This window comes from Armigeres subalbatus, chromosome 1 (genome assembly GCF_024139115.2).
Source record: "Armigeres subalbatus isolate Guangzhou_Male chromosome 1, GZ_Asu_2, whole genome shotgun sequence".
Taxonomy (NCBI): domain Eukaryota; kingdom Metazoa; phylum Arthropoda; class Insecta; order Diptera; family Culicidae; genus Armigeres; species Armigeres subalbatus.
In genome coordinates this window covers 49,826,049-49,838,395 of record NC_085139.1, presented here as the reverse complement: position 1 = coordinate 49,838,395, position 12,347 = coordinate 49,826,049, and the positions used below count along the sequence as shown (strand labels likewise).

At 42.1% G+C, this 12,347-nt stretch overlaps 1 protein-coding gene across 1 annotated transcript in view; it reads left to right on the top strand.

Moving 5' to 3' along the window:
• The window catches only part of LOC134206158 (uncharacterized), a 62,312-nt gene that overhangs the window by 20,032 nt on the left and 29,933 nt on the right, over nt 1–12,347 (top strand). Inside the window, exon 2 of the mRNA XM_062681849.1 lies at nt 6,807–6,997. Within this exon, the coding sequence (XP_062537833.1) occupies nt 6,807–6,997 (191 nt within the window). The remainder of the gene's footprint in view (nt 1–6,806; nt 6,998–12,347) is intronic.

The window sequence follows — 12,347 nt, the reverse complement described above, 5'->3', positions numbered from 1 at the left end:
GCCGGGAGCTGGTCCTTCCCCGCAGCCTTATTGTTTTTCAGCTCTTTCACAGCTTTTTAACCTCATCTAGTGTAGGTGACTCCACAGCTTGTCCATCGTCGCTAATATTTATTCTGTTCACCGATGCACCGTCACTTCCTCCATTCAACAAAGTCTCGAAGTGTTGCTTCCACCTGGCAGCCACTTCAGTTTTATCTGTCAGCAAATTCCCTTGTTGGTCGTTGCACATGACGGGAGATGGCGCTGTCTTTCTCCGCACGCCATTGACAGACTCATAAAACCTCCGCACATCGTTCTGCTCCATTTTCCTGCGCCTCGCTAATCACTTGTTCTTCATACTATTTTTCTTCCTATGGTGTTTTCGTTTTTCGGCTGCTCTTCCTTCCTTGTACCGATCTCGATTCGATCGGGTACCTGACACCAACATCCGGCTTCTGGCAACGTTCTTCTCGTCTGTCACTCTCTGGCACTCCACATCGAACCAACCCGTCCTGGGTCGCCTCTGTGCAGTGCCTACCACTTCTCGTGCTGTTGTGCTCACCGCTCCATGGATCGACTCCCACAGATCGTTGATGTTGTCGCTAACGTTGATTGCACTTATCCGTTCGTCGAGCTTCTGGCGGTACTCAGCCGATACTCCTTCCGCCGACAATCGCTGGATATTGTAACGCATCGTTCGCTGTGATCTTTCGTTCGATACAGTTGACAACCGTGATCGAATTTTACTGACAACGAGATAGTGATCAGAGTCAATGTTCGGACCTCTGAATGTCCGCACATCGATAACTTCCGAGAAATGGCGCCCATCCACCAGAACATGGTCTATCTGGTTGCAAGTTTCACCATTTGGGTGTCTCCAGGTGTGCTTTCGGATGTTCTTTCGTGCAAAGTAGGTGCTACTGATGGCCATCCCTCTGGCAGCAGCAAAATTTACTAGCCGTAGGCCGTTGTCATTGGTGGCGGAGTGAAGGCTCTCCCTACCGATTATGGGACGGAAAAAGTCCTCTCTACCGACCTGAGCGTTAGCGTCTTGAATGCAGTATTGGTCGTGGGGTCCACGGCTTGGAATTCACGTTCTCCGGATCTAGGCCATCGGACTTCTTGAATAGCAGCCACGTTCACTCCAACCTTCTGCAGTTCACGAGCCAGAAGGCTCACTCGTCCAGGTTCATTTAGGGTCCTGACATTCCAGGTACCGAGTTTCCAATCATAGTCCTTATTTCGTTGCCGGGTTGGTTGCCAAAAATAACGTTCTCTTTTTCTTCTATCTCCATTTTTCGTGGTATTTGAGAGGCTTCAGTAAGCTACCTTACCGGGGTCGCGTTACCTACATCGCGATGATGGGGCTGCCACCTTAGGTATAGCTGACGCGATACAGCATTTCGTTAATCAGCCGCTGGGTACCAGGCAGACGCTGTTTGAGCCGCACCTCCTGGTAAACAGACGCTCGAGGCGTACCTTCTCACTCTAGCTGATGTCAGAAGGACAACAGTGCCCAGGCTGCACTACCAGCTAAGTACACAACCCTTAGCTGGCGGTCTTTTGTCATCGGACGACCCGTGGAAGCGTGAGATAGGGACTTGTGGGGACCAGATCTCTGTTGGGCGCTCCTTCCTTGATGTCAACCCACCATTTTGCAGCCCGCGATAGTCAGTAGTATTTAGCAAAGTCCTTAGCCCCATTTTGCATGATTCGTCGAGAAATCATAATACTTTTTTTCCACGGATTTTAAAATTTGAACTGAAAACTTTTTTTACACGGAACGCATCCCCCGTGTAAAAAAAGAATCGGGTGTATTATTAAGACAGGTTCGTTATCGATAGTAATCGATCCTTTACTTTCTATATATAATTGCGATGTGTGCCTCAAAACTAGAATGTTCAAAAAGATTTGACTTTTCAGAATACTATTCATAATTATTTTTTGATTACAGTACCAACGATGGAAAAATAGTTGACGGTTTTGGAATAAGAATCTCGATACAATTACTTGTATCTCAACCATATAATAGTATTCCAATAAGATTTTCTATTTGACTATTTGGTTTAAATTGCCGTAAGAAAATGTTTTCAATTTTCGAAAAGGTTTGACGATAATAAGGGCCATTAATATAAACAGCAAAACGGCTATTCTTTCACAGATTTAAATGATGTATATTATGCAGGAGAAGACAAGTACAACCCCGTACTGTTTATCGTTTTTAATTAAATTGCTTCTAGAGTTTTTGAGAAGACTTTCAACATTTTTTTTTGTATGTTTTACCCTGCGAATATTTTACTAGATCATCTTTTTGCCTTTCTCGTATACTAAGTATACGGTAAAGGCTATATGATCGCTCCAAAAACAAACTTTTTATAGAAGGCCCGGAGACCCATAGTGTTATATACCAATCGACTCAGTTCGACGAATCGAGGTGATGTCTGTGTGTGTGTGTGTGTGTGTGTGTGTGTATGTGTGTGTGTATGTGTGTGTGTGTGTGCGCAAAACTACTAAAAAAATGTCACTCATTTTTCGGGCACTTATCCTCAACCGATTTGCTCGCAACAAGTTGCATTCGACGCAGAATTCTGTCCCATTGTTTCCTATTTGAAATTGGCCAGATCGAACTATGGGATCAGAAGTTATGGCCAAAATACAAATTCATACGAAAAAATCGCGTAAAAAATGTCACTCATTTCTCGGGCACTTATCCTCAACCGATTTGCTCGCAACAAGTTGCATTCGACGCAGAATTCTGTCCCATTGTTTCCTATTTGAAATTGGTCAGATCGGACTATGGGATCAGAAGTTATGGTCAAAATACAAATTCATACGAAAAAATCGCGTAAAAAATGTCACTCATTTTTCGGGAAATTATTCTCAACCGATTTGCTCGCAACAAGTTGAAATTGGGCAGATCGGACTATGGGATCGAGAGTTATGACCAAAATACAAATTCATACGAAAAATCGCGTAAAAATGTCAATCATTTTTCGGACACTTATCCTTAACCGATTTGCTCGCAACAAGTTGCATTCGACGCAGAATCTTGTCCCATTGTTTCCTGTTTGAAATTGGCCAGATCGGACTATGGGATCGAGAGTTATAGCCAAAATACAAATTCATACGAAAAAATCGCGTAAAAAATGTCACTCATTTTTCGGGCACTTATCCTCAACCGATTTGCTCGCAACAAGTTGCATTCAACGCAGAATCCTGTCCCATTGTTTCCTATTTGAAATTAGCCAGATCGAACTATGGGATCGAAAGTTATGGTCAAAATACAAATTCATACGAAAAAATCGCGTATAAAAGCCACTCATTTTTCGGGCACTTATCCTAAACCGATTTGCTCGCAACAAGTTGCATTCGACGCAGAATCCTATCCCATTACTTCCTATTTGAAATTGGCCAGATCGGACTATGGGATCAAAGTTATGGCCAAAATACAAATTCATACATAAAAATCGAGTAAAAAATGTCATTCATTTTTCGGGCACTTATCCTCAACCGATTTGCTCGCAACAAGTTGCATTCGACGCAGAATCCTATCCCATTGTTTCCTATTTGAAATTGGCAAGATCGAACTATGGGATCGAAAGTTATGGCCAAAATACAAATTCATACGAAAAAATCGCGTAAAAAATGTCACTCATTTTTCGGGCACTTATCCTCAACCGATTTGCTCGCAACAAGTTGCATTCGACGCAGAATTCTGTCCCATTGTTTCCTATTTGAAATTGGCCAGATCGAACTATGGGATCAGAAGTTATGGCCAAAATACAAATTCATACAAAAAAATCGCGTAAAAAATGTCACTCATTTTCCGGGCACTTATCCTCAACCGATTTGCTCGCAACAAGTTGCATTCGACGCAGAATCCTATCCCATTATTTCCTATTTGAAATTGGCCAGATAGAACTATGGGATCAGAAGTTATGGCCAAAATACAAATTCATACGAAAAAATCGCGTAAAAAATGTCACTCATTTCTCGGGCACTTATCCTCAACCGATTTGCTCGCAACAAGTTGCATTCGACGCAGAATTCTGTCCCATTGTTTCCTATTTGAAATTGGTCAGATCGGACTATGGGATCAGAAGTTATGGTCAAAATACAAATTCATACGAAAAAATCGCGTAAAAAATGTCACTCATTTTTCGGGAAATTATTCTCAACCGATTTGCTCGCAACAAGTTGAAATTGGGCAGATCGGACTATGGGATCGAGAGTTATGACCAAAATACAAATTCATACGAAAAATCGCGTAAAAATGTCAATCATTTTTCGGACACTTATCCTTAACCGATTTGCTCGCAACAAGTTGCATTCGACGCAGAATCTTGTCCCATTGTTTCCTGTTTGAAATTGGCCAGATCGGACTATGGGATCGAGAGTTATAGCCAAAATACAAATTCATACGAAAAAATCGCGTAAAAAATGTCACTCATTTTTCGGGCACTTATCCTCAACCGATTTGCTCGCAACAAGTTGCATTCAACGCAGAATCCTGTCCCATTGTTTCCTATTTGAAATTAGCCAGATCGAACTATGGGATCGAAAGTTATGGTCAAAATACAAATTCATACGAAAAAATCGCGTATAAAAGCCACTCATTTTTCGGGCACTTATCCTCAACCGATTTGCTCGCAACAAGTTGCATTCGACGCAGAATCCTATCCCATTACTTCCGATTTGAAATTGGCCAGATCGGACTATGGGATCAAAGTTATGGCCAAAATACAAATTCATACATAAAAATCGAGTAAAAAATGTCATTCATTTTTCGGGCACTTATCCTCAACCGATTTGCTCGCAACAAGTTGCATTCGACGCAGAATCCTATCCCATTATTTCCTATTTGAAATTGGCAAGATCGAACTATGGGATCGAAAGTTATGGCCAAAATACAAATTCATACGAAAAAATCGCGTAAAAAATGTCACTCATTTTTCGGGCACATATCCTTAACCGATTTGCTCACAACAAGTTGCATTTGACGTAGAATCCTGTCCCGTTGTTTTCAATTGAAAATTGGCCATATCGGACTATGGGATCGAAAATTATACCATTTTTATATGGAAAATCGCTAAAAAAAAACGCACCCATTTTTCAGGCACTTGTCCTCAACCGATTTGCTCGCATTAAATTGCATTCGACGCAGAATGTCTCATATTTTCTTATTGAAAATTGGCCAGATCTGACTATGAGCTTAGATGTTATGGTCAAATTACTATTTATTATGGAAAACAGTTCAAAAAAGTCTAGCTCACTTTTTTAGCACTTAGACTTCATCTATTCTTCAAGCAACACAAGTTCAACAAATCTGGTTGCAGTAACCATATTGTGACTGAATCCGGTCATATATAAGTTACTGTGATTGATGTGCAACATGTGTGCTTCTCAGGTCGCTCGCAACAGATTGCATTCGACGCAGAATCTTGTCCCATTGTTTCCTATAGAAACTTGGCCGGATCGTACAATTGGGTCAAAAGTTATGGCGAAAATACTAATTTTAAAACTACAAAATAAAATGCCATTTTTTGCTCTTATGCTCATCCGATTTGATTGCAACAAATTGCGTTTGGCGAGAATTTTTTTATGCATATAAACAAACATGAAAAATAAGACCAATCCACATATTGGTGTTATTTGAGATTTTTCCAAACCTTTTGAACGAGCGAGAAAGGCACCATCACCGCTAGGTGGATTAATCTGGGTTTTTGATAAATAAGAGACTTTTTCATTCTCTTTTGGACTCAATCCCTGGTCGAGTGAATTTTGTTAGCGTTGAAGTATAGGAATTAAGTAAAAATCAAAATGGTTACCTACAGATTTGTCTGCGATATGTTAGTTCGATTCTCGGTCAAGTCTTGGATTTCGGGTGCGAAACGTTCTCAACTCTCTGGGCATGATGTATTCATTCTGTTTGTCGCACAGGATGCACATCCATGCTGGGCTTTCAATAAATTACTGTGTGAATTCCAATAGAACCTAGTTTTGTAAACTGAAAAGCAGCCAAAAAGTGGTTTACAGACTGCGTGACGCTGAAGAAACATGCACATATTATTACTGCAAAAAAAAACAAACCTCAAATTAATTGTAAACAAGCTTAGAAACCCAGTTCTCAATTCATCTGATGATTATTCAATCATTAGCAATTTCCATTCATACTTCATTCCGAAAATCGAACTCACCCAATTAGATACCCATTTGCTCCTGTTCACAGAGCAAATCAATTATTCATCGGCATTTTTCCTCGTTACCCATTAAAGCTTCTATGGAATTTAAGATTTTAAATCGAACCTGCCTCATCGCTCTTCGCTTTAATCTTAAGAAAATGAATTATCAATTAATAAGAAGCGGTAAATCGAGACCCGCTTCTCTTTTGCTTTCATTAAAACTCAGAAACAACAAACATTACGATGGGAAAAGTTTTCGACTTCAAACAATGATTATCTTAACCGAAAGACAATCCCATGTAGTACACATTCGTCAAAGCGATTTAATCAGAAACATTACATCGGCGACCCGCTAATTGCCGCAACATTAGTCACCTCAATTATATCACTTGATTATGGTCCATTAGCACCTCGAACACTCGTCCCACCTGCGAACAAAATTGTTTTATAACCGTCGCCATATTATTGCTCACGAGCTCCAAACCCATCATCGCTTCATTACACCCCAACCAAAGATCGACTCAATTACCATTAGGCCCGATTACGATTCAACTGAGAAAACCGAACGGCGCGGCGTCGCCGGTCCGTCCAATCCGATCTCCCAAAACCGTCATTATTATCTCACTCTTGTTTTATCGCTTCCAGAGGAATTTTGGAAAACGCTGGCGCCGTCATATCCCAGCGGCAGCTCATGTGGGACATGGGCATCATCTATCCAGGGCTGAAGCTCAAGATTGGTCCCACGCTGGGGGCGAACGGCGTGCTGGAGTTCGTGATGGATCCCGGCAGCACCGGACACAACGACGAGCGAAGCTTCTACGAGGAGAAATCAACAGGTGAGTGGGTAATGGGTTGAGCTGGAGAGGCAGAAAAAAAGCTGTTGAGCTTTCTTGCTTGGGTTGGGCAAGGCGAAAAGCTTTTCTTTTGGCTTGGCATGTGGAAATGGAGAAAGACTTTCGCTGCTGACAAAAGCTGAGTGAGTTTACTTTTTAGTAAAATTGTTCAACTTGTATCAAACTTTGAAAAAAGTTATAAATAAGACAATCCTGGTCGGAATTACAGTTTCATTTCGTTTAGTTGTCGACACTGTAACAAATGGGATTTGAAAACACATGAAAGAGATTTACTCGGAAACTCCTAAATGACTTGCTTTTGGTACATCACAAAAAAATATGGATAGATCACGGAGTAGCAACTACGAATTGTACGATCATAATGCTCATGTTCATGCTCATCACAAAAAATATAGAATAGAATCATGTGTTGAAAACCAATCTAGATATGGGAGAGGATGGTTTATACTCGAAGATCATTCTCGTACATGCTATTTCCCTACAACTGGCTATATAGCGAGGTGCAACAGAAATCTGCGTTGTTGGAATCCCATTAAATTTTGACGTGGGGCTACTTCTGTATTTTCTATAATGGGGTACACTTTGTGATTGCGAAGAATCGAAAAACGTCACGAAAATGTGGTGGAAATATGGATTTTCCATTTTCTTGGACCAAGGAAGAGTCAACGATTAATATTAAATTTATTAAAATAATAATTTACAATTAGGGTTTCTTACCCCATTCCCGGCATAACATAAATACGACTGCATTATTTAATTGATATTTTTGACAGGAAGCAACTTTTCCTGAATTTTGTGGACCGTGCAATACTGCAATGGGGTTCACTTCTACTTAAAAATAGCTATTCTTGCTAAACATCGTTTAAAAAAGCCATTTAATTGAAATCATCGAAGTGCAGCACTCATTTCAGTATTAGCGATTGCATTTCCGCCACACTTCAAACCAGTTCCCGGCCTAAGCAAAATTTCACTCAATCTGTCATTCTCTCTCGAGACGCTAGAAAAAGCGACGTAAACAAAAATATGCACGTTCTACGACAACATGATGCCAGATGGTATTATTTATAATTATTTTTGTTTGGTTGAAAAGTTTCATTCACTCATCAAAATTTCTTCCAAACAATTAGAAAACTATATATTTTCCACTTTTTGAAACCGAGAGAATTATTAAAACATGATAGCGTCAAAGTATTGGAGTTTTCCAATTAACAATGAAGGATTATTTTCATACGAAAAGAGGCTCCTGGGCTTTTGGCAGCATGGTGCGGCTAGAAGTTCTTAGGCCGAGGATTTTTTGTCCGGTTTGAGGATCACGTATCAGAATGTCGGCTCAGGAGGCACGTTCCCCTCAATTTGGGAGATTTGTGCCATCGTCTTCACTGGCCTTTCTCATCATTTACCTGACGGAAAAGGAAGTGAAACGGGGAAAGGAAGAGGAAGTGAAATTGGAAAGGAGAATGAAACGGGTTTCTGGAGAAGGAGGATAAAATCAATAATACATACATACGATGTTTGTAAAACGCAATGAAACGCGAAGCATAAAATATACTGGATAAGTCACACAATGTAAATGCATATGATATACCATTTATAGGAGCCAATTATGTAGACTCACACTCATTAAGCTAGGGACTAAAGAGAGGTGTCACAAAAACATTAAGGATGTAACAATTGACGAACGTCAATATTCATAACCCCACTTCTATTTAACCTACGTTGACATTGAATAAGAGTAGCCGATTATCTCGGAGAAGCAGAAAGTCAACTACGCCATAGCTCCGATTAGCGCAGCGAGGGCTAAATACTGTGAAAGGGCCCCTGGTGCCTCACAGGCTCCGTTTGCGGTTAGGTTCTTATTAGACCCCCCCCCCCTAACCATTCATTCGTAGGAACGGTAAGCATAAAGCCTCATTACACCGAGAATTAGGGGTCACCTGTATGGTGGACTTTTACCACTGGAACAGGCAATCCGTAATGTTATTCTTAGCCAGATAACCAGCTGCCAACCAACACGACGGCCCTCCGACGAGACAGGAGGTTTGCGCAGGCTGAATAAGCCGCCTGGAATACCAATAATTACGAACAATATAAGAGATAATACGACTCGATTTAATGAGGAAAGGACCTAGGCGACGAATAAAGGATCACGATTGGAAGCTTGGAATATAGAACTGCAAGTCGCTAGGTTTCGCAGATTGCTACAGGATGATCTACGATGAATTACATTCCCAAAACTTCGACGTCGTGGCGTAGTAGAAGATTTGCTGGACAGGACAGATAGTGTGGAAAAGCGGGCATCGAGCGGCTACCATCTACCAAAGCTGTGGCTCCACCAACGAGCTGAGAACCGGATTCATAGCGCTGGGAAAGATGCGCCAACGTGTGGTTGGGTTTCAGTCAAGCAACGCAAGGATGTGCAAGCTGAGGATAAAAGGCCGTTTCTTTAACTATATCATCATCAACGTGCACTGCGCACACGATGGGAGACCCAACGACGAGAAAGAAGTGTTCTATGCACAGCTGAGCAAACATACGATAGATGCCAAATCAAATCGTCATCGGCGACATGAATGCTCAGGTAGGAAGGGAGGTAATGTATAGACAGGTCATCGGACCGGATAGTCTGCACACCGTATCGAATGATAACGGCCAACGATGCATAAACTTCGCAGCCTTCTGCGGAATGGTAGTCCGAAGCACCTTCTATCCCCGCAAAAATATCCTGAAGGCCACATGGAGATCACCTAACCAAGAAACGGAATCCCAAATCGACCACGTTCTAATCACGAACGTACGCACTTACCGCAGTGCGAATATTTAATCCAATCACTACCTCGTTGCAATATGCCTGCGCTCAAAACTTTCGGCGGTGTACAACATGCGTCGAAGTTGGACGCCGCAGCTTAATATTAGGCGGCGGAACAGAAAAAACTCGATTTTCCGGAGGAAAAAACGCCAGCAAAAAAGATCGAGACCTTGAAGAGACGGAGCAACTGTACAGCGATAATAACACACGAAACTTCTATGAGAAGTTGAACCGTTCACGTAAGGGCCACGTGCTACAGCCTGATATGTGTAAGGACATGAACGGGAACATTCTTACGAACCAGCGTGAGGTGATCCAAAGGTGGCGGCAGCATTACGAAGAACACTTGAATGGCGATGCGGCAGACAAAGATGGAAGTATGGTGCGGGACCTGGGAGAATGCGCGCAGGACATAATTTTACCGGCTCCGGATTTCCAGGTAATCCAGGAGGAGATTGGCAGGCTGAAGACCAGCAAAGCAACTACCAGGAGAGCTATTTGAACACGCAGGAGTGGATAAAAAGTGTCGTTTCCCATCTACAAAAAGAGCGATAAGCTGGATTGTAGCAACTACCGCGCAATCACACTGCTGAACGCCGCCTACAAGGTACTCTCCCAAATCGCCGTCGACTAACACCAATTGCAAGGGAGTTCGTGGGGCAGAACCAGGCGGGTTTTATGGGCGAACGCTCCACCGTGGACCAGGTGTACGCCATTCGCCAAGTACTGCAGAAATGCCGCGAATACAACCTTCCCACACATCATCTATTCATCGACTTCAAAGCCGCATATGATGCAATCGATCAGAACCAGCTATGGCAGCTAATGCACGAAAACGGATTTCCAGATAAACTGACACGGTTGATCAAGGCGTCGATGGATCGGGTGATGTGCGTAGTTCGAGACTCACGGGCATTCTCGAGTCCCTTCGAAACGCGCAGAGCGTTACGGCAAGGTGATGGTCTTTCGTGTCTGCTATTCAACATCGCTTTGGAAGGGGTAATACGAAAAGCAGGGATTAACACGAGTGGTACAATTTTCAATAAGTCCGTCCAGCTATTTGACTTCGCCGACGACATAGATATTATGGCACGTAACTTGGGAAGATGGAGGAAGCCTACATCAGACTGAAGAGGGAAGCTAAGTGGATCGGACTAGTCATCAACACGTCGAAGACGAAGTACTTGATAGGAAGAGGTTCGAGAGAAGACAATGTGAGCCACCCACCGCGAGTTTGCATCGGTGGTGACGAAATCGAGGTGGTTAAAGAATTTGTGTACTTGGGCTCACTAATGACTGCCGAAAATGATACCAGCAGAGAAATTCGGAGACGCATAGTGGCTGGAAATCGCACGTACTTTGGACTGCGCAAGACGCTCCGATCGAATAGAGTTCACCACCGTACCAAACTGACAATCTACCAAACATTCATTAGATCGGTAGTCCTCTACGGACACGAGACCAGGACGAAGCTCGTGGAGGACCAACGCGCACTTGGAGTTTTCGAACGGACCCTCCGTAGACTGCGTGGTTGGCGACATGTAGCCATGGACCGAGCCGAATGGAGAAGACTCTTATATACCGCACAGGCCACTTCGGCCTTAGTCTGAATGAATAATAAATGGTTTTCCGGCGAAACTGGTACTGGGCTAGTTTTCCATATGAACATGTAGTTTTGAAGAAGGAAGGATAGAGAAGGAAAATGGACGGAGGAATAATAAACAAGGAAGGATGAAAAGGAATAAGAGAGATAGAAAGAGAAAGAAGGAAGAGAAAATGATGAAGAAGAAATAAGAGAAAGGGTAAAAGTAAAGGAAGAAGGGAGAAATTTTAAGGGAGAGGGAATAAGGAAGAAAAAAGAAAGAAATAGGTTAAGGAAGAAGAGCGAATAAAGACAATGAGAGCAAAAAGAGGATTGAAGAAAAATGGAAAGAATATGCATAAATTTCACAATTTACAATTCTCGCATCCCATTTCTTACTTCTCACTCCTCGGTCCTCAGTTCTCAATTCGTAATTCTTGTTTATCACCTCTCACTCCTCGCTACGAATTTCTTTTTTCTCATTTATCAGTTTTCACTTCTCACTTTTCACTTCTCTCTTCTCACTGCTCAACACTCTCTTCTTACTTAGCGCTTCTCAGTTATCAATTCTCACTTCTCACTTCTTACCTTTGATTTCTCCCTTCTTCCTAACGAAGAAAGAAGGAGAAAGAAGGAATAAAGTGGAAGTACGGAGCCTTTACTCAGACGTTGCAAGCAAATCACTCGTGCGAGCGAACTATTTCTGAGAGCACTTGCAATTGCAGTCACACGTAGTAGCTTTTCACTTTTAGCATATGTCAGATTTACTCTCATGCAAATATAAACAAAAATGAAAAACTTGTTTTCGGCGAAAAAACCTTAATCCATTCCTATTTTTGCAGTGCGAAACTGCCACCTAAATGCGAGCGAAAAATTTGCTAGTGTTGCACTAGCAAGCGCAATTTTGTTTCTGCGAGTTGCAAATTTTTACCGCTTAGCAGTCA